The sequence below is a fragment of the Tiliqua scincoides genome, chromosome 4 (assembly GCF_035046505.1).
Source record: "Tiliqua scincoides isolate rTilSci1 chromosome 4, rTilSci1.hap2, whole genome shotgun sequence".
Lineage (NCBI taxonomy): Eukaryota > Metazoa > Chordata > Lepidosauria > Squamata > Scincidae > Tiliqua > Tiliqua scincoides.
Window position 1 is genome coordinate 167,919,582 of NC_089824.1, and position 27,166 is coordinate 167,946,747.

Sequence of the window (27,166 nt, forward strand, 5' to 3'; positions counted from 1 at the left end):
TTCGCACACATTTAGCATCGGGACTCACTTTTTAGAATGAGAATCTGTCAGGACCCACTGGAACTGATGGATGACCGGAGGTGATATCATCAAGCAGGAAAATCTTAGGCTGCAATTCTACCCAGGATTAAGTCCCATTTACTATCATTGTTAAAAGAATATACTTAGTAGCTTGTTAAAAGTACAGGTCTGTAACAGTTCCCCAAATGCAGTCACTTATCATGGTAGCATCAAGTCTAACATATTAAAAATAAAATACTGAAATGAATAGGGACCCACCTGAAATTGGCTCGTGACCCCCTAGTGGGTCCCGACCCACAGTTTGAGAAACACTGCTCTAATCCATATGATGACCAGTCCCCATGCCAAAATTGGTACACTTACTCAGACTCCTTGACAACAACACATCATGAGTAGAGAGAGAGAGATTCACCCACATCATGAGTCACCCAAGAGAGCAGGTGAGATTGGAGGAGGGCAGACTGCCATGGGGCAAAGGTACATGTCTGACTAGAGAACATGAAACTCTTCCATCAAGGCTGTCACCACCACTTTTAGGTAGTTTAGGAACTGTTGCACTCTTTCTCTTTCTACAGAGCCCACCAGCAGGAGGAAGAAAGGGGCATTGGCTGGTGACTGAAGGCAGAGAGTGATGGAGACCAAAAGCAGGCTCCACCATTTATTTAAGAGAACCTCCCATAACCAAAGTAATTTCTTACATTTCTCTGTGCCCAAGAAAAAGAAGATATTCACAACATACAAGTATACCTTATATACTTAGAATTCTCTCCTCTGCTCAGCTTACATACATACCATTTTCTGCTGCCATCTGAGCTACACAATGACTGTTCATGTAAAAGTCAGTGTACATAGTAAGGCAATACTCACAGAACAGGCAGGCTGTGTGGCATCTGTTGCTGGAAACTTGAACAGCTGTGTACAAAACTTCAACACCCTGGCATAAAGGCACTGCTTAAAATCCCAACCCTAAATACATTTGCTTCAAAGTAAGTCCCATCTGTTTAAACAGAACTTACATCAACATTGAGTAGTCTGTTAGATAGCCATGTGCCAGAATCACTGTCCTTCCTCACCCAATGCTTGGAGGAAGTTGTGGAGAAATCACCCAGCTGTTCCTGAGAGCGATAGGCCAACTCAGCTGGTCTGGAGCATCTCCTGTCACAGTGACAGAAGGCTCCCTTGGGTTTTGAAAGAACTGCAAGCCAGGGGGCCTGCTTTATCTTTGTAAGCCTGTTCTTGCTGCTCAACATACCCCTCCTCCACATATAGATCAATATCTGGCATGCCAGCCAGCATCCTCCTGTCCAGCCTACACAATGAACTCATCCATCACTTGGCTCTTTTCCTAATGAATATTTTCTCCCCTGTAAGGGCTGCTGCTAAAGTCTCCAAACGGTAATATTTCTCCTGCACTGTGTCACTCCACTTAGCAGCCTGGTAGAGTTTAATAACAGTGTTGCTTCCTAGCTCCACTTAGCGAAAGCTTCCTCTCCCAAACCCATCTTACTTCCACCCCCTTCACTGCCCTTCCCAAGTGATTATTTATTGTATATAGAAATCCATTCAACCTGCTAGATTTTTCACCAGGTAGGAGTTCTGAATCAAGATGAACATCCAAACAATGTGAAACACCAGCAGCACATGAAAGGAGTTCTTGCTTTACATGATCGAGTTGGGTTATCTATCAAGAGCTGGCCTATTAATAAGCCCAACTAAGGTTGCTGGCTCAGGTGACACACTGCTGCTCATCTCTGCTGCCCCTTTTTCTCCTACTCCCTGAATTTGAAAAGGATGAAGGGAAAGGGGAAAAAGTGTAGAAGAGAGTGGTGAGCCACTTCCCCTTTCCCTGGATTTGAAAAGAGAAGAACAGAGCAGAAGAGGGAAGTGGGGAGGAGAGTGGTGGGCTCTTCTGCTCTGTTCTTCTCTTCCTTTTCAAATCCAGGAAGGTGGAAGATGATGAGGAACATTGCCTTTTCAGAGAGGTATTGAAATGATGATTTTTGGATCTTCCCTTGGAATAGATTCTGCCACTCTCCTTACCCCTGCTCTCCTAGATCACACAAGGAATTGGTGTGGACACTGAGTAACTTGGGTACAGAGGTAAAGTGCCCAATACCTCTTTTTCTTCCTGGTTCCTCAATGATAGGAGAGTGGTCATAATATTTTCAAATGCAAGTGTCTCTCACTGTTCATGTTATATAAAAACCATAAGTGAAAAAAATGAATACCAGGTACCATTTAAAGTGAGATAGTCAAAAACCAAGAGTGATATCATATAGTGCTTACCATGACTTAGGTGATTTAAAAAAAAAAATGCATTGGTCACATTTGTATCTCACACTTCCTCCAAAGAGCTCATGCTGACAGTAATATCAATGAATATTCTGTGGCAAACAAGGACATGAAAACATATTCAACCCTTTAAAGGAGGGGTCCTCAATGGCCCATGAATGGGCTTTAGTCAATCCAGGATCCAGGTGCAAAACCAATTTTGCATTTATGTGCCTTTTCCTGGGGAAGAGTTCCATAGCTTTCATAAGCTTCACATAACCATCTATGGCCCAAAAAAGGTTAAGAACTGCTGCTTTAAAACAAGAATGTTTCCTTAAACACAACAACACAACATTTGAATACGAGGCCCTTTATTTGGCTTCCAGTTTCGGAGTGCGGCCTGCAAGGGAGTACTATTGCCAAGACTTTTTTTACAGGCTTAAAGTCTATACATTTTTTGTTAAATATTTTTTTTTTAAACCCCACCCACACTCATATTCTCATGTTTATAACAAATGTTTAGGGTGAGAAATATTGCCTCCTTGGTAAGTTGTGTTAACACCGAAAAGTCTTGGGATCGTGGTGAGGGGTAGAGGACAGACGAATGCACACTTTGCAAAGTAGATACCACCCCAAAACTCAGTCCTGTATTCACAAAATGGTGGTGTAATAATACCCATAAATTCAATGAAGTCAGTTCTTCTTAATACAGTATAGTTTATCCATATATACCTACATACAATTGAAACTGAAAAAACCTATCACATTGATAAAAAATTCAAAATATGAAGAGGCTGTTTCCATTTCTTTCAGAAAAGCTCTCATGCTTTAGGTTCCAGTATCTAAAACTGCATGAGAACAGCAAAAAAAATTTCTGCAGCTGAAGAAATGAATATACATGGAAGAAGTAAATTGGAGTCCTGGGTACTATACAATAGCTGAATATCAAGACACATTCAGCATTTCTTCCTGAACCAAGTAGATTTTCAAGACTAAATTTAGGGTTGTTGGTTTTTTAAATTATTACTGCAACAACTGTTTATAGTTGGACTTTTTTCCTTAATAGGATTTATGATTTCAGCTGTATGTTTGCTTATGATAATACATTAAAGCGAGCTGGTCAGACTGAATGTGCGAGTATTATCAGTTCAACCTTTTGAGTGTACAAGTTATAAGTGGACCCATTTCTAACAATGATGCTGCTCTGAAGCAGTGTGGTTTATTACGCTGAACATAAAACTTGAGCAGCAAAGTGTAGGCATGTCCCAGTTCCATTGTGACTGTAACTGAATAGACTAGCATTAGTTCCCAAACAGAATAGAGCTGACCCATTATGGTCAATATCAAAATACTGTATCTACGTGCCAGTGAGACTCCAAGTACACTCTCAATTCAACAACAGCCAACTCCCTTGCTGCTGCTCCTGGCATCACCAAACCAGAATTAGCCTGGACAGGGAAGATTTTTAGATTTCTCTTGAAAGCAATAGAAAGTAGAGAATGCTACAGGACACAATACATCTGAAACATATTGCAGGAAGGCAGATAATAGGCATTATGCCTGTTCATGCCACAAGCAAGGGAATCTACTGTAGCATCTGTAAAGTCCTTAAATATCTTGGATGCTTTTTTTTGGAAAAATAAGCAAATTTCTAGTCCTAAACATACAGAATTACTTAAGAAGATTGTGGAATCTTCTGGCAATTCAGGAACAAGAGAAACTACTAGACAAATCTCCCTGCAGATTTTACTTCTCCGATCTACAAATGATCCTGTCTCTCTTCATGGACTCCTGGTCATATACCTTCATTGCTCTCCAGTAGATCAATCCTCACTATCCCCTTCCTTGTTCTACATTCTACAAGGAAAACAAAGCAAAAATAAATTGAGCCTATTTATTTAATAAGCAAAAATTTTAATATCTGGAGGGGTTTGATCAGCTTAGTTTTTTTTTTTTTTGCAAAGTTCCAGAAAATAAGTGAAGTGTACCAGATAGTGTGTGGCACTTGGACTACAAAGACCTGAGTTCAAATCTCCCACTCGGTCATGAAACTCACTGGGTGACTTGTGACTAGGCTCTTCTGCCACCTGCCTAGTTTACCTCACAGTGTTTTTGGAAAGATAACATAATTTATGGCAATTGTGTATGGCAGCTGTATCGAGAAAGGGTAGGATACAAAACAATGAATCTCCTGTTGTTTTATTTCAGATGAAATTCTAGGGATTTTATAAGCATACCTTAAGACAGGGATGCTCAATAGGTGGATCGCGATCTACCGGTAGATCGCAAGGCAAAATGAGTAGATCATGGAGCCCTGTCTCTCCAAACTGTTAATATGTCAGTTTCGTCTAGTGACTAGACGAAACTGACATATTTAGCTAAACTGACACTGAAACTGACACTTTAGCTGCTCTTCAGGCATGTAGCAACAAAACTGACTAGACTCCAGCAGGGGCTCCATACATTAAAGGGGGTGTCTGTCAGACGCTTCCTTCCCCCCTGGTAGATCTCCGGGCCTTGCTGGGTTTCAAAGTAGCTCTCGAGCCAAAAAAGTGTGAGCACCCCTGCCTTAAGACGTACCTGAATTTGGTTACTGTTATTATCCAAACACAACTATCCATACCAAAAGAAACCTTACAGTGCAAACCTATGCACCATACTTAGTATAGTACTCAGAGGTAAGTCTCATTGTGTCTAATGGGTCTTGATCCCAGGTAAATGTGCATTGAAATGCACTGTTAAGCTGAAAACAGACAACTGGGGGGGGGGGCAGAGGCTGCTCTGCCTTACCACAATGATTTTACTTACCTTGATCCAGCATGGATAACTACACTAAAATGTAAGTACACTAGAAAAACAGTCCCATTACAAGTCAGTGGAACAGCAAAAGTGACTAAAAAAAACTGCAGCCAATTTCTAGTGTACTGTACTCAGTTCACAGTTTCTTTTAAAAATTGAATTTCTTTTCCTCCTAAAAGGAATATGTCCCCATTTTCCCTCACATACCAAAAATGTTTGAACTTAAAAAAAAAATGTTCAAGTGCTCTGGACATTGGGGGGGGGGGGGAAGAGAACAGAGAATTGTTACTTATCATGAACTCTATTCAATAGGCATCCCTGCCAGTCACACCAAAGTGCTCACATCTGTTGCAGAAATGCTGGTCATTCACACTTCTGGGGGGTTTGTCATCTGTGAGCTTTTCCACTACAGAGCCAAAAGTTCTACACCAACTGCTTGACCAGAAACCACGGGAGGAAACAGAAAGAGAATGTATGTATCATGATCAATACTATAGTCCATCACCTGCTCTGTACAGAGCCTTAGAAACTCAGAGCTTACCCCCAAGAGAGGTGTCAAATTTCAGTCCAAGTGTGTGCTTATGTTTAGGACAGTATGCCAACTGTGGGTGGTACAGGTAGATAAAAGGATACAAAACACCACACCAGCTGATGCCATGATGGAGACAGTCAGTATAATAGTAAAATCCTTGAGAAGATATCTGTGATTAATGAATTGGACTGGATAACTATAACAGTAGAAAAGTGGGCAAGTGCAAAGAAAGCCTGCCCAAAGCAGCTCTCCTAATGGAGAGAACTCTTGAGATACTTTATTAGAGGTATACTAAAAAGCACCAGAAAAAGAAACAACATGCAACATACTGTCTGAGATAGTAGACAGAGCTGACACACCAGACCCAGTAGTAGTCAGTATTGAGCTTCTCCTCTTTCAGTAAAAACTGGTGTTTTGGAGACATAACAGGTTGATTTTCTGGGTACTTCCTGTTTGTGCACCAGTAACCACACAGATCCCCATACTAATTAGTTGAACAGATGCCAGCTCTGGACCATTCTCTCACCCTCATTCAAAAGAACACAAAATATTAGAACAACTTCCAGGCCTACAGGAAAATGCAAACACAAATACAAGCTGAGGTTGGCCCTTGCTCCTCAAGTTCTGCTGGTTCCCAGCCATCTGTTTTAAGTCAGTATCTTGTGGGGCTCCCACTTCATAGGAGGCTTGTGGCAATAACAGCATTGCCTTCATGCCTAATAAGCAATTCTGAGTTAGTCATGCAGGATGACTGTGGCTTTATTGCAGTGGGAATACTCAAGAAGCCAAAAAACCCACAGAACTATGAGACATCCTGCACCTGCTGCCTGTTCAGCTGCTCCCAACAGTCTTCTCCTGTGCTGTACACAGGGGCAGTGCCAACCTTAAAGCTCTTATGCCAAACTATATACTATTATCTCATTTCAAATAAATCACTCAAACTTATAGGAACTTGCACCATGTGGAAAGTAATTTGGAGACCTTGCAACACGGTCAGTGGTATGCAATTACCACTTCTTTTTTCAAGAACCATTGCTGCTGGTTGGACAACAAAAACACCCATACGCCCATTTATTCCCATTTCTAGCACCAGTTTACAAAGAGGTTTGAAGCAGCTTGTTCAGTCTGTGCCCACAGCTTAAGCACAGAAGTCAGATCTTAAGCTGACATAAAGTGGCAGCACTCAGTACTGTGACAATGATTTATATTAGCTGAGGAGCTTGAACACATTTAAGAAATGAACGCATATCCCACAGAAGAAAGGATCGGGCATGTATATGAGATGAAAGATTCATGTCTCCAAATATGAGAAACACAAACAGTTGATTTACTTTCTCAGGTTTCTGTTCTCTCTGCACTACATAGTGTTTCAGAGAAAGATTCTAGGATTCCCTATAAAGGGCAAACACATGGGAAGCCTCTTCCTGATCTGAAGAGTAGTTTGTGGCCAGAAACATAGGGCCCTCCCTTTTTTTTTTTTTTAAATCCTGGAAAAATTTTCCTAAAAGACAGTTGGCCTGGAAAGTGTGAGGGAACCCCACCATACTACTAACTGGTCAGTTTTCCTGTGTTGTATTCAGCCCTTATGTTGCAGGAAATTGGATACTGCAGCCATCTCAGGGATGACCATATGCTTCTGTGGTTTCACTACAGAGATGCCATAGGATTCTGTAAAGGCTGCTGTTCCATGATAGAGAGGTAGGAGTGATTGTAATAGTCAAGCAAGGCAAGAAAAGGGAAATACTGTATACAAAAAATATATATATAAAGGGGCTATTTGCTTAACACAGCGGTCCCACAGCTAATAAAGCACCATTATTTCTCTTTCTATAAGAGAGAATTCTCTCCCAGCATGGAAAGAAGGAAGAGGGAAATAAGAGAAAGACCAAGACCAGACAAGGTCTGATGTGAAAGGTTTAATTCAGCAGAGAAAGGATTGATACCCCATCCTCCACCTCCCCAAGTTATTTTTTTCCATCCAAGATCAGACAGCGGAAGCACAGGGATTTAAGGACTTTGGGGTGTGTTAGAAGCTTCTTCATTTACTCAAGTTGGTTTCAGAAATTGGGCAACAAGAGGAGTTAGGAACAGACTCAGGATCAGGCTCTATCTCCTTGTTTGTGTCAATGGCATGATCAGTAGAAGGAAGAGAAAAGCCCCTTCTCCAAATAACCTACTTTATAAATGTGATAGCAAGTTGCTTCTGTGATCTATAAGGCACAGGAGAAGAGGACAGATTTAATATTGTCCACACCTGTGTGCTCTGGTGGACCCACTGTCCACCAGAGGACATCCAGGAATTCTGAAACTTCCTTCAAAAAGTCCCATATTTATTTAGAAGCCAAAGAAGCTTCTACTGCCACCACAGAATTGAAGGGGATGATGGCAGATGACACACCAGTGGCAAACAACTCACACCATAAAATATAGGGCTGTGTTACCAGTGGATTCAAGGGCCAGTCTCAAGGTCACTAGTCATAAAGATTATTAATAATGTAACAAGTTGCATAGAATTCGATCTCACCTCTGCACCTTTGTCAACTAGAAAATGAATGCCCGAGGCCTCTTAGGACCAAGCTAACTATCCTTGGTGCTTAGAAAGACCATTGGTTGTGCTGTAGTGTATTTAAAAGAAAAACAAAAACTCAGGAAGACTACAATGAAACAGGTGTCTAGGGTTTTCATCAAGGGAGTGACAAATCCACCAGTGCTACTTCTATATAGTGGAAGGTTTGCATCTGCTATATGCATGAAAAGATATAGCATAGAGAAAGAGAGGCCAGCAGTTGCTAAACAGATCACAATCACAGTAGTGAATGACCAGAGATGAAAGAAAGGGGCTATCAGTTCTTTGCTGTGCAAGGGTGAACCAGCATTCTCAGACATTAATCAAACTGAATTTAAGGGAAGGATGAAGATGTTTAGTACACACAAACTCCACAATGTGACAGAAAGAAACACAGCACCTTCCTTTAAGTGCATCAAAAATAAAAATAAAAATATTCCCTTATATATTTTCTCCCTTCCTTTGCTGCTAAGTCAGGTGGCATTTTGCTGTTTCTAATTTTATTCTGGCTGTGGAGCAGGTGTATTTCTCAAAAGATGCCAGATGCCCTAGAGGTTCTGTGGCACAATCTTAGTTCCCACTATGCTCTTATCCCACCTACCAGTTCATTTTCTTTTAACGGGCCAAAAGTAACTGTAAAGAAACAAATACCACACAGCCCAGAATCAGCAACCAAAGTTACAACGTACAACATATGTTATTAAAAAAATACAATCCATATATGTAGGACCACAAAAGGATCTCCAAATTTCAGTCAGAGGGAGGCATCCCATATCAGTCACAGAAGGAGGCTGGTATGACTAGCAGATAGCAGAAAAGATGGCCAAGGAAGCATATTTCCTATGCTGCTGTGAAATGGGATGAGTATGTGAGACAAGCACTTTCTGTTCTTGCTGTGGGGAAGAGAAGACTTCAGGAGTGTGGGGGGAGCTTCCTTATTGCTTATCAACAGCTCCTTGTTCAGCAGAGCTTTCCTTGTTGGTGGCCTTTGCATGCCATGGGGTCTCTTTAAAAACAAACCAGCAGTTTCCAGCCCACAGTATAAAGTTGACAAAACCAAATAGCTGAGAAAGAAAGAGAGAAGTGCACAGTTAATACAAAATTATTTATAACCAAGATCTCTCAGCAGAGAATGCATGCACTCAAAAGTTCTTCCTTAATGTCCTTTTACTACTCTTTTTTCTAGCTAACTATGTAGTTAAAGAACAGTAAAAGGCTAAATTTCTATCAGTTTTACAAAGTATATATTTGTGTGCAGTGATGAATCTCATCCATATGCAATTGTGAGGACTTAACTGAGGTTGACTGATATTCTAAAACAATTCATCCATAATAAGCCCTGTTCTGCTTGCCTACTCCCCAGTTGCAGAAGCTTGTAGCCTGGTCACCACTAGGTGGCATTGAGTATATTATAGGAGGTGTTACACTCCCTTATGCAATTTAAACCCTCCAGTTACCAGCTAATAGTACATATGAAGTTACAAATTTGTTAGATTGGCACTGACTCTAGAAAATTGAAATATCCATGTAATGGAAAGAATCACAGTCTCCCCTCTCAATATCAGTGGACGGACTGTTTTTCATTTTCGAATAAATAGAAAAGAAGAGGACATTTTAAAAGGTGCTCTTCAGCAGTGCAGCGAATGTTGGTTTTCTACTGTTAGCAGTTGTTTGTGATGGCAAGTGAAACTGTTTCACTGAAGAGATGACAATGTCTTCATTACTACATTTAGGGCACAATCCTAACCAGGTCTACTCAGAAGTAAGTCCTATTTTGTTCAATGGGACTTACTCACAGAAAAGTGTGGTTAGGATTACACCCTTAATTTTATAATTTCAAGATTACTTCAGAACTTCTCACTCTACCTCTATTAAAAGCTTGCATACATCTTTGGCATCAAACTGGCCCAGCTCTATTAATGTTAGGTAGAGCTATACCACATCAGGAACACAGTTGATGTTCCACCATATTCTCCTCAGAGCTATGCCGTCTTGCTCTGCAGACAACTCTTACCACAGAGATGTTGGCCAGTCCCATGGATGGCGTGGCCCCAGCATTGCACACAGCGGTTTTGAGCTGACAAACCGACATGGAGGCAATGAGACTAGAAGGTCGAGTAGCCCCTTTCACATCTGACAGGCCCTTGCCCCAAGCTGAAAATGCCACTAGCCAGAAAAAGGTAAATGAGACGGTCACACAGAAGTCCTGAGGGAGGAACAGAAATAAATAAAATCACAATGATTCCATCTCAAAGTATAACAGCCCTTCCTCCCTTGCAATCTATCCCAAAATAAAGGACATTGAGGGCTGTGGTCACTGACCTAACTTCAGTTATAGACCAAAGTGCCACAACTTTCCACCTCTTCTCTCTGGCCCTTTAAGAGCAGTGTCTTAACTGCTCCATGTCTAGTTTCCCACAGTCCTCTAATATGCTTTGAAAGTACCTACAAACTCATTTGTTTGAGATCATCACAAGGAAAGAGACTACACACACAGCCCTACAAGCCACATGACTTTAGCATGCAGTGTTTAGCTACAACTAGCCTTTGCTGCCTAAAACAAAGCACTCCTCCTTGTACTGAAGCCCAAAGGTTACACTCAAGATGACAGGTAGAGAGTATACCTTTCAATAGTTGTGCAGAAGTGAGAATTTCACCTGGCATAGTTTGTCATGCCAATGCTTCAGGGTAAGACTCATCATATGTCAAACAGAGGCAAAATCCACACAGCACATCATTTAGATGTGCAAGTTGGTCTTCAGTGCAATACGTGCCCCAAAGACATATATAAGAGGTAGAGGCTGTAGGAGGTAAAGTTATGGGTGCATTTCCCATTTGGACAAATAATTTTCTTCAGTTTTCAGAAGCACTTTATCAATGGTTCCTTGACATTTAGGTTCTTCATTAAAGAACTGATAACTAAATTGAGGCCTTACCGTAAAAGGTAGCTTCTTATTTTCTTTATAGAGGGAGTGAAATCGTAGATAGAGTGCAAGAGCTGCCATGGTATACAAGAAAGAAAAGACACCCAAGGTCACAAAGAACTCCGCAGGTGCTGAAAAGTCTCCCATGAGATGCAGCGTCCTTTTATCAGTAGATCCTGGAGCACAGTCTGGCATATCAAATGGAACCTTATACAACCTGGTCAAAATGAATAGGAGAAGGAGGCAAACAACATTATAAGCAGAGGTTAAATACAGGTGTCCTCCTGTATCTGTGGGTGACACAATCCTGGTGCTACTGTGGATACTGAAATTGTGGATAGTAGCAAAAGCTACTCAAATTTCTCCCGTCATGCTCATGATTCACCTCTCTTCATTTGCAAACTCTTTTCTTCCTTTTACTTTGGAACATTTTGGAAAAAGAAGCAAACGGCAAGAACTCAAGACTCTTAGTTGCCAGAGGAACACTAGAGGCGGCAACAGTGAGAACACCAACAGGAAGCAGACAGCAGAGGGAGCAGACAAGACAGTGAGAACACACGCTTCCCATTAGTGTTTGCACCGTGACTTCTCCTACTGGTCCTCTAGCCTAGGTTTTGGCTGTTTGCTTTCTTTTCCAAAGTGTTCCAAAGCAAAAGAAAAAGCTTCAGTTTGCAAAGCATTTGCAAATGAAGAGAAAAGAGTAATTGGCATGAAGGGGGGTGAGCAGATGTGAAGCCACAGATATGGAGGGTGTCCACATACAGCACAGGTGAACCAGGCCACAAATCATTTTCAACAAATGGGAACAAGATTAGAGAGATAATAGCTTAGCTTAGTTGTCAGCTGTTTGAGAGTGGCATTGCTTCCTGCAGTATACACATACACCTTTCTTTGTCCCACTTTCGCTGTGGGTCAAAAATGTTTAGGACAGCACTGCCCCCAGCAAAATCCATTTACCAGAAATAGAAGTGGATGAGCATACAACCCAAGCAGCAAGCTCTTTTCTAACTGCACACAACTAGCATTGGCCTAAGACTTAGTGGCACCTGAGGCAGCATCCTAAATGTCACTTTGGTAGTGCCAAAGCTCACCAAGTTGATTGGTGATGTGCCAACTTCTGTTACTCCTGCATCCTGGATTTAAACAAAGTATAGAATGGAGCAGAAGATGAAGGGTAGAGGAAAGTGATAGGGTCCCCTTCACTAACCTGTTGCCTGAGACAACTGTCTCCGTTGGCCTTGTGGATGGGTCAGCCCTGCCTTCAACTCTATGAAAAACTACTATTTTATGTCTCCAGTCTTTATGAGGTGGACTCCTGTCACACACTACCCACTGAAAGTATCACATCTGGGTCTCTGTTTAGCACCAACACCACACATACAAAGCTCAGAGGCTGGTGACAGGTTGAGCCTTTGTTGTCCATCCTGCTATGATAGCGTATTTCACTCTTACCCTCAAGGGCCAACTCTCTTGGCACCTGGATTATTTTCAAAAGATGCATGTGTGGAACAAGTGCTTAAGTATGTCTTGCATTAGCCCCTTCTGTGAAACAGAGCAAAGAAGCATGTCCTTTTGAAGGTCAGACACTTCAGCTTTGGAACACTGGTAGGCTAGTTTTCTTTAGGACTTGCTATTGTTGTGGTATTTGACCAACGCTCTACCAAGATTGCCAGCAGGTAGAATAGTTTATTTCACACATTTTTCTGGCAACTGACTGAGATTAGTCGGACAGCTACCACATTTTAGGATCAGGGTTTTTTCCATCTTAAATTGCCAGCTACTCAAAGCAATGGTTATGCTGTTGCACACAATTGCCGCTTTCATATTGCCACTTGGTCTAGAGCCACAGACCAAGAAGAACAACAAAAATGGAAGAATTTATCTGCAAAAAGGAATGCACTGAAAAAAGTGGATGACAGAAACTGAAGGATATGTTCACTGTATGATCATAATTTCTGATCACCTTGAAGAGTTATCACAGCTCTCCACCTAGCTGCTATCAGGTTGTATAACACCAATGGTTCTTTTTATATAAATAGCCCTCAGTCACTTCCCATCTGTGCTATTTGAACAAGGCTGATATTACAGTTAGAAGTTCTGCAGCTTGAACCCCAGCAACAGCTTCCAACATAAAACTGCATTTACTGAAATTAAAGTCAGGAGGTTTCCCTCCTCTTGCAGTCAATAAGTCTCTCCAGCACACAGGTTTATAAGCCAATCTACCTAGGTGTACCAGATCAAATCTGGATTTTTATCAAACCAAGTGCAATAAAAATCATCTGAGAATTTATGAGGCAAATCAGACAGGATATGTTTCCGTTGCAAGTTCCAAATATTGATATGGTTTAAACACACCCTATTCAAATTGCTTCCACTCTATGAACAGCCCCCTAGAAAAACTGTAAAGATGGGGTTTCTTTAGGGTTATAAGTCACTGTTTAAGATAAGAATCTGAGGGTTTGTCCAGACAGTAATTTAACCATTATCACTAGGCTACTGGATTCTCTGTAAGGAAGTATGGCCAGCAGGGTGCAGTGATTTGCCAAAGCACACATCATATGTAGATGACCTTTCAACATCTAGAAGTCAAGTACCAGGAAAGGCTAGAAAGGACAGGAACAAAGATCTATTCCATCTAAAGTACTTGAAAAACCCATCCAGTTATTATTTCAAGAGAATATTTACCAGGCATTTTGTTCTGTGCTGCTTGTGCCAGCACCACAACTACCCCCTCCCAATTTGTTCTCCTTCTTCTCAAAGGCATTTCAATAGACTTCACAGACATGCCTCTATTTATAGCTATCAGATGTTGGCAGGGAGGCAAAGATGCACAGAGATATAGCCATGTTCACATCTTTCATACACTGAGCACTGGATTGATTTCAGGCTAAGCCTAGTCTTTTTTCTACTCATCCAACAAATCATATGGGGATTCCTAACAGACAAGTTTTTACTAGACAGCAAGTATGCAACAACAGTAAGAGAATCTTTTCCTGATCAGTCACTGAAGTCTTAAGAATACCACAGACACACACAAATTAATCCAGTATTTTGCTTTCAGCAGTACCAAGTGCCAAAACCTACAAATGTGTATTTGTTTGCAGTACATTGTAATTGTTTGAAGGCCGATTGCTATCTGAACTATGACTATCTGAACACAGAAAATAAATGGGAGGTTGGGAAGAACAAAAAAAGAAGAGAACAACAAGAATGCTCTTATAATGTATCAAACCTGTTTATATGGCTCACAACTGATGACAGATATGCCAGGTCAGCTGCTGCTTTTAAGTTTGCTATGAAGAACAGTACCTCCTCCTTTTCCTCTTAGCAGCATTCAGAATTCACAGGGTTACTGTCAAGACAGAAGCTACCACCTACATGCACTATTTGGCACTGCAGAACTGATCTGAAAAGGGAATGCCAACTACTTTGTAGATTCTGTGTTATCATCACTATTGGATAACTGCAGATAGCACAGTCTGGCCAGACTCTGGTCTGCCATTCTGACTAGCAGTGATCAGTATAGGAACTGCTTTGATTATGCCATTAAAGGTTGTTGAAATTGAGGAACTGCTTTCTATGTCAGATGTACTGAACTCCCCACTGGAAGTGGTCTTGAAAAATTTGTTATTGTTTTAATTACATTAAATGTATATTTTTAACACACCTTCAATCAATCAATCAATCAACAGTATTTATATACCGCTTTTCAACTTAAAGTTCACAAAGCGGTTTACAGAGAAAAATCAAATAACTAAATGGCTCCCTGTCCCAAAAGGGCTCACAATCTAAAAAGATGCAAATGAATACCAGCAGACAGCCACTAGAACAGACACTGCTGGGGTGAGATGGGCCAGTTACTCTCCCCCTGCTAAAAAAAAGGAGCACCCACTTGAAAAAGTGCCTCTTACCCAATTAGCAGGGGTTAATTGGGTAAGAGGCACCTTTCAGCCCTAAATGAATTCCTTCATTCATTTACAGGAGAATCATTCAAAACACAACATGTTCAAACCAAAAGAAAATAATTGAACTCAATCCAAACACTAACAGCTAGGACTTCTAGTGGAAACAAAAATTGAAGGCAGATGGAATCACCCAGGAGGTGCTGTTGTGTTGGAAGCAGCCCCTAGCTGGCAATAGCACCCTAATTCCTTCAGGCTGCTGGCACTGCTGCAGCAAAGCTGTCTGGAATCCCAAGCACCTCTCATTTCAAATGGCCACACCTGGACAAGCTGAAGAGATACCGATAATTTAAGTGTTTCCTTAAAAAGGCTCCTGGTAGAGCAAAAAACCCTGGGGCAGACAGAATCCTTTGGGAGGCTCTGGGGGGGGGGGGGAGAGGGGAGCGGAGAGAGAAGAGGGGTTGCTAGCTGGCAAAGAAAACTGAAGAGATATGTCCATTAAATCAAAGAAAGCAAATATATACTGTATCACAGTACTAAAAACTGAAGCTCTAATTAAGAAAATGAAACATTTCTGAAAATATGCGAAAGACTTGCCAGACTTCCAAGAATATTAGGAATGTCTCCCTGACCTCAACGGAGCATATCTTATTCCGAATGCTTTATAAATCTGAATTCAGTGAGGCTTACTCCCAAGTAAGAATTCAACAAGACTTATCTCAGAATATTAGAAATGTTCCCCCACCTTAATTTGCTATATGAAGTTCAAATTTCATGTTTTTCTCATGAAATCCTCTTGACATCGCTTAGAAGCTACTCTACTGCTGCTCCTCTGTCTAGTTATCCTAAATAACCAATTTTTAAATGCCTGCCTTCAAACTTGCAAGGAACTAATTTCGGTGTGCACTGCATTCTGCATACATTTACCAAATGACTGTTTACTCACTCATTATGAATCCAATGGTCATTTTTTTCTGACTTTGAACACTTAGTTTTTTTGCAGTTCATCTTAAGACAGACATTAATAGGTGTTAGGCAGCCCAATCCTGTGCTCCCATGGCACGCGGCTGCAGCAGCACTGAAAACAGCTGCCGCCGCATCCAACACACCCATGGTAGCTGCAGGTGGCACCTCTGGAAAGTCCTCTTCTACTGGGTAAGGGAACTAGCCCCGCAATGGGGCTACTCAATTCACCGCCGACCAAACAGTGAGGGAGAGTGTTCATGTCAGGCGCCAAGCCTTGCACGAACACTCTGGATCTCTTCAAATTGGGTGAATGCGCAACAAAATAGCTAATGTGGTTTAATATGAGCAAGTGCAAAGTAATAAGGTTGGGGCAAAACCTCTACTTTCTTATACACACTGATGGGCCTGAGCAGGCTGTGACTAACCAGGAGAGGTCTTTAGATTGTGGTGAATAGCTCAGTGAAAACATCCATGAAAAAGGTAAATTCCATGGTAGAGGTCACTAGGAAACAGATCAAAAATAAAACTACCAGTGACATGATGTCTGATACAAATCTACAGCGAGACCAAACACTCGCTGTATACAGTGTGGTTCATCTGTATACAGTGTGCACACTCTTTCTCTCCGAGCTAAATAAACGCATCGGTAAAGCAGCTACCATGTTTTCCAGACTCACAAAGAGAGTCTGGTCCAACAAGAAGCTGACGGAACATACCAAGATCCAGGTCTACAGAGCTTGCGTCCTGAGTACACTTCTGTACTGCAGCGAGTCATGGACTCTTCGCTCACAACAGGAGAGGAAACTGAACGCTTTCCACATGCGCTGCCTCCGACGCATTCTCGGCATCACCTGGCAGGACAAAGTTCCAAACAACACAGTCCTGGAACATGCTGGAATTCCTAGCATGTATGCACTGCTGAAACAGAGACGCCTGCGTTGGCTCGGTCATGTCGTGAGAATGGATGATGGCCGGTTCCCAAAGGATCTCCTCTATAGAGAACTTGTGCAAGGAAAGCGCCCTACAGGTAGACCACAGCTGCGATACAAGGACATCTGCAAGAGGGATCTGAAGGCCTTAGGAGTGGACCTCAACAAGTGGGAAACCCTGGCCTCTGAACAGCCCACTTGGAGGCAGGCTGTGCAGCATGGCCTTTCCCAGTTTGAAGAGACACTTGGCCAACAGTCTGAAGCAAAGAGGCAAAGAAGGAAGGCCCATAGCCAGGGAGACAGACCAGGGACAGACTGCACTTGCTCCCGGTGTGGAAGGGATTGTCACTCCCGAATTGGCCTTTTCAGCCACACTAGACGCTGTTCCAGAACCACCATTCAGAGCGCAATACCATAGTCTTTTGAGACTGAAGGTTGCCAACTGCTACACTGTATACAGAATACAGAATAATACAGAATAATACAGAATACTGTATACAGTGTGGATCATCATATCTGGAAAAGGATGTCATTGAACCAGTAAAAATGCAGAATTGGACAACCAAAATGACCAGGAGGCTTAAATACCTTCCCTACAAGGATACAGTATTTAAGGTATTTTAATTTAGAAAGAAGAGTGGGGATAGGTGACATGACAGACATTAAAAAAATTATGGAGGGTTTGGAGAAAGTGGAATCGTTTTTCTTCCTGTCCCATGTACTCCAGGGATATCCAATGAGACTCACTAGGAAGAGATTTCGGACAGACAAAAGGAAATACTTCACATAGCACATAATTTAGCCAAGGGGATTAGACAAATTTTCAGTCTATCAACAACTACTCATCAACAAGGCTATATGAAACTTCTAGGATCACAGGCTCTGGGAAGCAACAGCAGAAGGCAATTGACCCACGTTTTACTTCTGTGTATCTGGTTGACCACTGGTCTGGTTGAGAACTGAATCTTTGGTTTAATCCAGCAGCGTTTTTCTTACCTTCTCACATACAGGGCAGTCCTATAGAAGTGTCCTTCAAAAAAGGACTCCAGTTACAAGCACCTCAAGTTTACTAGTATAATCACTGAAAGTATCTCGTTCTAAGGAAACCTTGTTCAACTGACTGATGGACCAATCCTATAGGGTTGTCCCAGCAGCAGTTGACACTTTATGGCATTGTAACAGGCGCTCCAGAAGCATCCGGAACTGTGTGCTTCTGGACTGCCATTGCAAATGATAGGGAGCTTCCTGGGTGCAGTGGTGGCAAAGAGAAGCCCCACCAATGTTGGTAAGTCAGTGGGATGGGCAGATTGGTGGGAGAATCAGGGACAAGTAAGAGAGAGGCAGGCAGGGGTACCACCCAATTTGAGCAACTTGCACTAGATGCTATCCCCTCCAGAACCACTCAGTCCACCCTCTGTCTCCTCAGACTTATGACAGCTAAACAGCTGGTACAGGTCCAAGAAAACCCATTGGTAGTTGAGGGGCTTACTGAGAGGTAAGTGAAAATGTTTTCCCTTTCCCCTCCCAAGTCTCTTGATTGCCGCCACCCCCAGAATGCAGTGCAGCCTGTTTTGGGGTGGCTGCATGCAATGGCTGATAATGAATTAAAATCAGAACAGTGATCATATTCTCTGCTAAATCAAGAGAGATGAGCTACACTCTCTAGCCCTCCACACAGAGGCGACACTAGGGGGGTGCGGGCCGCACCGGGTGACACACAAGGGGGGTGACGCGCAAGGGGGGTGATGCGCTAAACTCGCGGTGGTTAGGAGTAACACCATTGTGTTATATACCGTTGGATGCGGAATTTCCAGCAGAATGCAATGCAAAAAACGGGAATGAAAAATCTCCTTTCTAACAAACGTTATTGGCAAAAAACCGAAAAACAAAAATGCATGGAGCCCAATGGAAAGTGAAACCGAGTCGTATCGTGCACTTACTCAGGTGTAGGCTAACATGCCTTAGTCCGTCTGAAAGGGCAGGCTGAGAGGAATCCAACAACACCAGAATGGTCCTGATCCAATGAATGTAGCCCAAAAAAAAACACCCGAGAAGGAGGTCCCTCCCTCCAAGTTGGCGAATGTATTGATCCCTATGGAAAGCGAAACTAAGCCACATGGTCGCGTTTACTTGCAAGTACGTGCCTTGGCTCCTGGGCAGTTCAGGCAAAGGGAAATGTGAGGCCACCAGAAAGGTCCTGATCTGATGCAAATGGAGCTCAACAAATGCTCCAGAAGGCAGCCCCCCCCCCTAAAAAGAATGAAACAGAGGCTTAACAGGATAAGGTGAATCTTTTTGTTTTAGGCTGCAATCCTATCCACACTTTCCTGGGAGTAAGCCCCACTGACTATAATGGGACTTACTTCTGAGTAGACAGGCATAGGATTGGGCTCTCAGACTTGTAAAGCCAGGTGGTTACTGATAGTGATATGCTTGAAATATAAGAACTTAAATTGAACTGGTTACTGGGTAGAGGTGAAAATCTTACTGATTCTTTGGGGGGGGGGTGTTATTGCAGGGAGGCTACAGAGAAAATTCACTTGGTGGAACAGGGTTGGCTTTCCCTTATTTATTTATTTTACTTTAATTTATTTATAATTATTTATTTTAATTTGCTTAATGATGGGTCATGGACAGATTGTCATTCTAAAAAGTGGGTCCCAGTGCTAAAAGTTTGAGAACTGCTCCAATAAGGTGTTAGTAAGTTGACACCCTGGGGGGAGGTGACACCACTAGTGACCAAAATCACAGTTTGGAGGAATAATACCATCATGTTATATATCAATCAATGTGTAATTCCATGCAGAATGCGATGAAACAAACTGCGTTGAAATATCTTTATTCTATCAAAAGGTATAGCCAAAAAAACCAGTGGGGGCGGGGTGATGGTAGATCACCATGCCCACCACCTGGGGCGTTGCCCCCCCCCCACTGCATGGGGGTGATGCGCTGGCCTCCCGCGCCGGGTGACACGAACCCTGGTGACACCACTGCCTCCACAATATATCCTAACACTCAGTGAGACTTCCATTTACCTGAAAGGATATCCAAACTGCACAGTGAGAGCAGTTGTCTCTTTGGGGTCATCATTGCATTTCACAGTAGCCCCTGTTTCTGCACTGAAAGAACCACAGGCTCCAAAAGCAAAAATGGCAAACAGCTGGAGAAAAAAAAAGCAAAGGTGTTTAGAACCAAATACTAGTTATTGCTAGTCAAACAGCACCAACATTTCATGCAAGACAATATATTCAGGTCCATCAACATATGAACTGTTCAGGCCAAGCTCAGAAACAACAGGCAGTAACCTAGATAAGCCCAGGGTTATCTTGGAAATCATGGTTCAAGATCACTTTCAGGTTGCATGCAAGACAAGTTACTGGTGTCACAATACAACCAACATCAGTGTCCAGACATGTACAAATCATTCAGCAGACTAAGTCCAGAAAACAAAGCAGCTGACAAATCACTCTTCTTAAAGTATTTTAACACATAATGCATTTCCAAAAGAATGAAAAACAGAAAAGAGAAGCTTTGTCATCTAAGGTTTTCTAAGTATAAAAGCCAACCTTCACAAACATAAGCTCCAGTACTGACTACCAAACAGTCTTTTTGGTCCTTGTGCTGCTTGAAGCTACATATAACTAATCAATGTTCAAAAGCTACTGTCATCCAAATAAATGTTTGAAACTTTCAGTATCCCCAAATCAGGGTTGTTCCAATTTAGCACATGATGCTATGCCTGCACTTGAAATCAGAGACACCCAGCAAAAACCACAAGCACTCAAGAATTTTACATACATAACAGCAGGTGGTAGCAGAAAACCAGTCCAGTCTTACAGTACAATTCTAGGCATGTCTACTCAAAAGTTCAGTTGTGTTCAATGTGGCTCACTCTCAGGAAAATGTGAATAGGATTGCAGCCATAAGAACATAAGAACAGCCCCACTGGATCAGGCCATAGGCCCATCTAGTCCAGCTTCCTGTATCTCACAGCAGCCCACCAAATGCCCCAGGGAGCACACCAGATAACAAGAGACCTCATCCTGGTGCCCTCCCTTGCATCTGGCATTCTGACATAACCCATTTCTAAAGCCATAGCGTGGTAGGTATTATCACTACTATAGTACATAAACTATGCTTACATTATCTGATTTTGTACATTATGAATAAAAAAAATACTGTACAGACAAATTTGACAATCAAAAAAGGTACTTAATGGCAGTGAAAGAATCAGATGTGTGTGCTGTCTGAAAATCCTCAAATCAGATTCAACCAACAAAAACTTAGAACAGGTATCAGGATAACAGTGTGTCAGCAGGTAACAAAAACACACAGATGGAGTGTGCCATGTTAGAAGAAATCAGAATTGTTCACTGTTCTTTTAGGCCCAACTCTAGCATCTACACAAAAAAGCCACTTTAACGACATGGAATGTGCAGTCCTGAGATCAGGCTGTCTAAACAGATGCAGCATTATGAGTGACACAGTAACACATAGGAATCTAGTCCTGGCCCAGGTGCTTGCTGCAGCACGCTACACAAATGCACTTGGGTGATACCAGTGGGCAGCAATGACAGCACTAACAGCTCAGCAGTACCCTAGTGTCCTATCATCTGTTAGGGTCAAAAGGTGATGCATTACTGCATGACAGTTAAATGATCAACTGTGAAAGGCTATACTGTACTGGCAGGCAAGGCATGCATCATCATTTACCCCATAACAGTTGAAAAATTTCAAGTTGTCCAGATATAAGTGCTGTGGTGAAAATCAAATGGTCCCCAATTTTTTCCACCTGTTCGGGGTCTTCTAGAGCCTCAAAGGCTTCTGTGATGCTTAAGCATCCCAATGGTGGCAGCTGTGACATCCAGATGCTGCAGCCATTGTTCCTTTATTGTTGTTGACCTCTTCCTTCTATCCAACTGACTAGTAAATTAAAAAAAAAAAACCACACACACACACTTTGAGCCAAGTCACTGAACCATGAATTCCCATGAGCAGGAAATTCACTGACTGAACACACTGTTCATGAACAGGAAATTAAAATGGTTCAGTGATACCCCCCCATACCTAATTTCACAGATAAATTAGGGTTAACTAACAGATTATAAAAAGCACGGTCTCACACACTCACACCCTTTGCACATTTGCCAACATCAGATGTCAGGAGCATTCAATGCTCCCCACAGGGCTGCAAAAGTGTGGGTGCAAAGACCAGGAACCTGAAAAAAGTGAGTTGGATAAGGAAAATACGCAGACAAATCGCATCAGGTTTTTGTTTAATCTGCCACTTGCATTTTAACATTCTTGCCAACCTTCGCCACATTTCCTTTTTAAAATTTATCACCATTTTCTTTTGTTTCTTATCCTTGTGTTTTCTCTCCATAGTTTGATATATATTTTCCAATCTTTTAATTAATTTCCTGTAGTTTTATTGTTTGACCTGTTTGGCCTCAGTTCACTAAGGATGGAGCGGATTGCCACTTCTACCAGACTGCCCATGTTCCACTACTGTTTTATTTGAAGGGGACTTCCTTATACAGGGGCTCCATGTTAATACGGTAGGGAGGTTTTTTCCAAGGAGTCTCCTTTTGTCTGGGTTCTCTAGCTTTGGATGGTGGCAACAAGAACTACCTTTTCTCAGTTCATTCCTAATCTCGGTGGTGAACTGGTGGATCAGGGAGGTGGGTGCTGGTCACTAATCATTAGGAATTGTGGCAGTTTCTCTGTTATACCAGTAGTTCCCAAACTTTTTTGACTGGGAGCTTCCCTGACATATTGGGCCATTGGCCGCAGCTCCCCATTAGGGCTACAAATCTATACATTGTATAGGGTGGCAGGCTTTTCATGAGAATTCCACAGCTTCCCTGGCGGGTCTCTGTGGCTTCCTACGGAGCTATGGCTCACAGTTTGGGAACTACTGCCTTATATAGTGAATGCAGTGCACTGGAGTACCTGGGAGAGTTGGGAGGGGGAATGCCCCAGGGTCACTGTTTAGTTTTGTTTTACAGGTCTGAAAGACCTTTAGAGGATCAGGGAGACTGCCCACAGCCTCCCTGGCCCCCAGAAGGGCCTCTGAGGAGGGCCTTCTGAGGCTTTTGGAAGGCCTACAAAGATTTTTACTCTCAGATGTCCACCTCAGAAGGCCTCAGGGTCTTCTGGGGGCTGGGGAGGAAGCGAGCAGCATCTCCTGCACTCAGAACATGCCTGATGGGGGTGGGGCAGCTTGGGGGGGGGACCATTTTGTGGTCCTGGCCCCAGCAGCACAGGGGCCAGGATTGCAACTGATACAGAGAAAGAACAGCTACAAGATTTGCACATACTGTGCCAATGAAGCAGGTGTGATGCCTTTAACTGGTTATAAAGTATCATATCTCAGTCCACAACAGACTTAAAAAAATTGCTACAGGATGCTAATGCACACAACTAGTGCACAAGAGAGCAGCTATTTTGCAGGATTATAACCTCTGCTTTCAACAAAGGTCTTACTTGTTCCTATCCCCTGACTAGGCAACAGCCCTGATCTAGTGAGCCTTGTCTAGCTAGAGACAATAACAAACAGCCAACTGTTTGCCACCCTACATAGCTGGCAGAAATGGAACAGAGCATCATGCCAAAATCTTCTTCCTACTGTCTTTTCATTAGCCAGCAATGTCACCTGACCCCACCCGTGTGAGCTATATGATCCTCTCTACACTCCAGAAGTTTTGCATTCATTTAGTAGCTAATGATAGCACCATAGTTCCCATTGAAGCATTAACTATCTGAAGATGGGGAGAGTGAAGAAGAAGAACCAACAGCAAATGACACTAACTGAGCTTTAATAAATAAAAATTTAGGAGCAACAGTTGAAATTCTGACCTGGTACAGATATATATTTGAACTATGCAAATCTAGGGCCAGATCTTTTGGCAAAGGGAAATGGGGTCTGGAAAGCAAAACCATTTAGAAATATATATTCTGTTCTACGTATTAGAGACCCTGGCATTCATTTTCCGAATGCAGAAAATGCCAGTACAGCCAAGAGAAAGCTTTTAAACATGCCAGAAAATTGCTGCGTTAGAGCAAAATACTATCAATAAGTAATCCACCCAAGCCATGCACCAGAACAAATGCTTCTAGGGCCATAAAAAGAACATGCATTAAACAGTCCTAATATGGTACAGAAGAATGGAAACAACTTCTTTTACCATGCCTATTCAACTTTTACTAATATTTAAGCCCTGTCATTGATTTTGTTAAAAGTGTGCTTTGTATATGCCACACAAAGAGCTCAAAAACTATTTCAAGAACCAATAGTTATGGGGGTTTAATGGTTTCCATATTTTTTGTTAAAAAGATGTACCAATGAACAGTGTGCGCTCTCTCTCTCGCTCTCGCTCTCTCTCTCTCTCTCTCAGATGAATATATAAATTTTTGGTGTACACCAGAAACAAAAACCCATTGGGTTGATTCATACAACCCAATGTCACCATGCAGCTAGGTCAAAAATCCAAAGCAATCTGACATTTCTTGAGAAACTAGAGAACTAAGGGCCCAATCCTATCCAATTTTCCAAGGCCAGTGTAGCTGTGCCAATGGAGTGTGAACTACATCCTTTGGTGGGAAGGCAGTCACAGAGTCCTCCTCAAGATATGGGAATATTTTTTCCTTGACCTCAGGGCTGCATTGTGGCTGCACCGCTGCTGGAAAGTTGGATAGGGCTGGATTCTAAGTAAATAGCAACAGTGCCATGGAAAATTTAGACATAAAAAACAATACGCACAAAATTGCAGGTGGAGGAAAGAATAATCAAAGAGACTGTAATATTGCATTTTCTAATCTGACAAAGCTTCACAAAAGGCTAATGCAATTATCATAGAAGTCATTAGTCTTTTACACTGCATTTTTGCTGTGATTTGCTACTCACAGCCACTCAATCCACTCAGAAGTGGATTCCTATGACCCACAGGTGTGTTTTGATGCATCTGTACAGAAATCACCACCCTAAATTAATGCACCATGCAGTCAAATGCTAAAGAATACTAGGGACTGAGTATGCATTATCCTATACTACTATGCATTTTTAATATTTCCACAATGAAGCCTAAACCTGTCCAAGACTCTGGCACAACTATACCACACACACACTTCTTCAGATTCTGTCTACACTGTGCAACTATACAACTCAAAGTCACCAGCTACACGTTCCTCAAGGGATGCCATCTGACTTAGTCAAAATTTATCCCTCTCACAAGGGCTGTCACACCTTGTAAATTGTGCCAACATCATGCCACAATTTACTTTTCCTAAAAGCAATGTAAATATTACCAGGGTGATGCAAGATTAATATCCCTGTACAGATCCTAAGCCCTTTTCTGTAACAAGGGCATGGCCTTGTTCCCCGCTTACCAATCATGGTGTAAATGCAAGTGCAATAAAACTCACTAAGTTTTCCTTCTTGCAATAAATATTGCTTTCACCATCCTTATGATGGGAAGAATTTGGGTAGTCTCATTGCGACTATCCATCAATTTAAGGAAACAGAAAGAAAGATCAGCCCTTCTACACTCAGGCTCTGAGCTGGGGACTAAATAAGTCCAGGGCTTCGAATCTCCCCTTGGGAAGCCTGAGAAGAGTGAGAATTCGTGAGCTCAGGGACAAGTTAAGGCGCGGTATGTGCAGGATCAGAGCTCCAGAAAGGTTAAACCCGCCAGAGTGAAATGTGAGCACTGCTAACGCCAGCTCGCACACATACCCCAGTCCCAAACCCAGACTCCTTGCACATAGAAGGGCTTCCTTAGAGGGCACCCTCTCGCAGCTAGCTCCACTTCCCCAGCCAGAAGGAACCCACTCCCCTGTGGTCCCCTCCTGTACTTTCTGCAGCGGGCCCAGGGCAGCACCAGTACATGGCTGACCCCAGGGCAGCACCAGTGCATGGCTGAGCAGAAGTGCAGTGCCCTGCCAGCCCTCCCCACTCACCCCCTTCCCCACACAGTCCTGAAATAGAAAGTGCCCGAAAGTGGCAGGAGCTGATGGCAACTTACCCACTCCAGCACCTTAATGAATCCCAGGGGCTCCTCCAGGCGGCCCCAACGCAGCCCCGAGAGCAGCTGGGCCTGGCGAGGGAAGCAAAAGGGGGGAGAGAAACAAGGGCAGGGAGTTCAGGTCAGCCAGGAGGGAGAGCAAGAGGAGGGGTGGCAGAGAGAACAATGCAGGGGCTGGGCTGGGCTGGGCTGGGCTGGGCAGGGAGGCTGGCGAGGAGGGGGCCATACCGCCGGGCTGCGGGTCTCCTTGCTGCTGGTGGCTCCCGCCGTCGTCTGGCCGCCGGGCTCGGACATGCTCGCAGGGGGACCGGGCGCGGTGTGGGTGGCCGGGCGGCGCGCAGCAGCTGTGCCACTGCGCCCAGGCGTGGAGGGAGGGCTGGTCCAGGCGAGGGGCGGGCGAGGCGGCGGCGACCGGGCGGGCTGCTCCCTCCTGCGCGGAGCTGCGGCGAAAAAAGCCCCGTCGAAACTCCTGTCAAACTTGCGAGGGGCAGCGAGCGCGTCACGTGGCGGCGGGCAGGCGCGCGGCGTCTGCCAGTGCCTGGCCCCACCTTGCCCTCCCGGGGGCGGGGGCGTCCCCCTACAGGGGAAGGGGCAGCCCTGGGACAGCCCACACCGCCTGCTGCCTGCAGTCTCCCGCTTGCAAACCGCATAGGTTGCAGCCCCCTGCGAAATCTCCCCGCACTGTAGGTGGAAGGAGCAGTGCCCTCTCAGGCTGCAGTCCTTTCCTGGGACTGAACACAATGGGACTGACTTCTGAGTAGACATGCATAGGACTGGGCTGCAAAGCAACCCCTTTCAACCACTGTGCCATGGCACACTGGTCTGCCGCCAGTGGTCCACAGGTGTGCCACAGAAATTTGGGGGGGAGGTCATTTATCAGTAGGGCCAACGGGGGATGTGAGCCCCCCACTGGCAGCATGGTGTGCCTGGTCAGGGTCCAGTCTTATCCCATTTTCCAGCACCCCGAAAATGTTTGCTTACCTTGCGGATGCCTCTGTGACTGCCTCCCCACCGCAGGTTGCAGTGCTCTCTCCACTGGCATGGCTGCACCAGCACTAGAAAATTGGATAGGATTGGGCCCTCAATTCTCAAAAACCTAATAGTGTGTCTTGACCATTTTAGGGCCTTGTCAGTTTGCCAAGAGATGAAAAAGTTTGAAAATCGCTGCTCTAAAGGGTCTCTTAAACAGGGGGCCTGTGGGTGGGAGGCACGATATCCAAAAATGAAATGCAT

General features: G+C 43.4%; 1 protein-coding gene across 1 annotated transcript; it reads right to left on the bottom strand.

The window, feature by feature from the left end:
- Nucleotides 1–7,529: 7,529 nt before the first annotated feature.
- Nucleotides 7,530–26,297, bottom strand: SYPL2 (synaptophysin like 2). Its single transcript, XM_066625355.1, has 6 exons — nucleotides 26,162–26,297; nucleotides 25,934–26,005; nucleotides 19,946–20,070; nucleotides 11,126–11,330; nucleotides 10,204–10,395; nucleotides 7,530–9,253 (listed from the first exon to the last, which is right to left on the bottom strand). The coding sequence occupies exons 1-6, from the start codon at nucleotides 26,225–26,227 to the stop codon at nucleotides 9,125–9,127; spliced, it is 789 nt and encodes a 262-aa protein (XP_066481452.1). The 5' UTR covers nucleotides 26,228–26,297; the 3' UTR covers nucleotides 7,530–9,124.
- Between the last annotated feature and the right edge of the window lie 869 nt (nucleotides 26,298–27,166).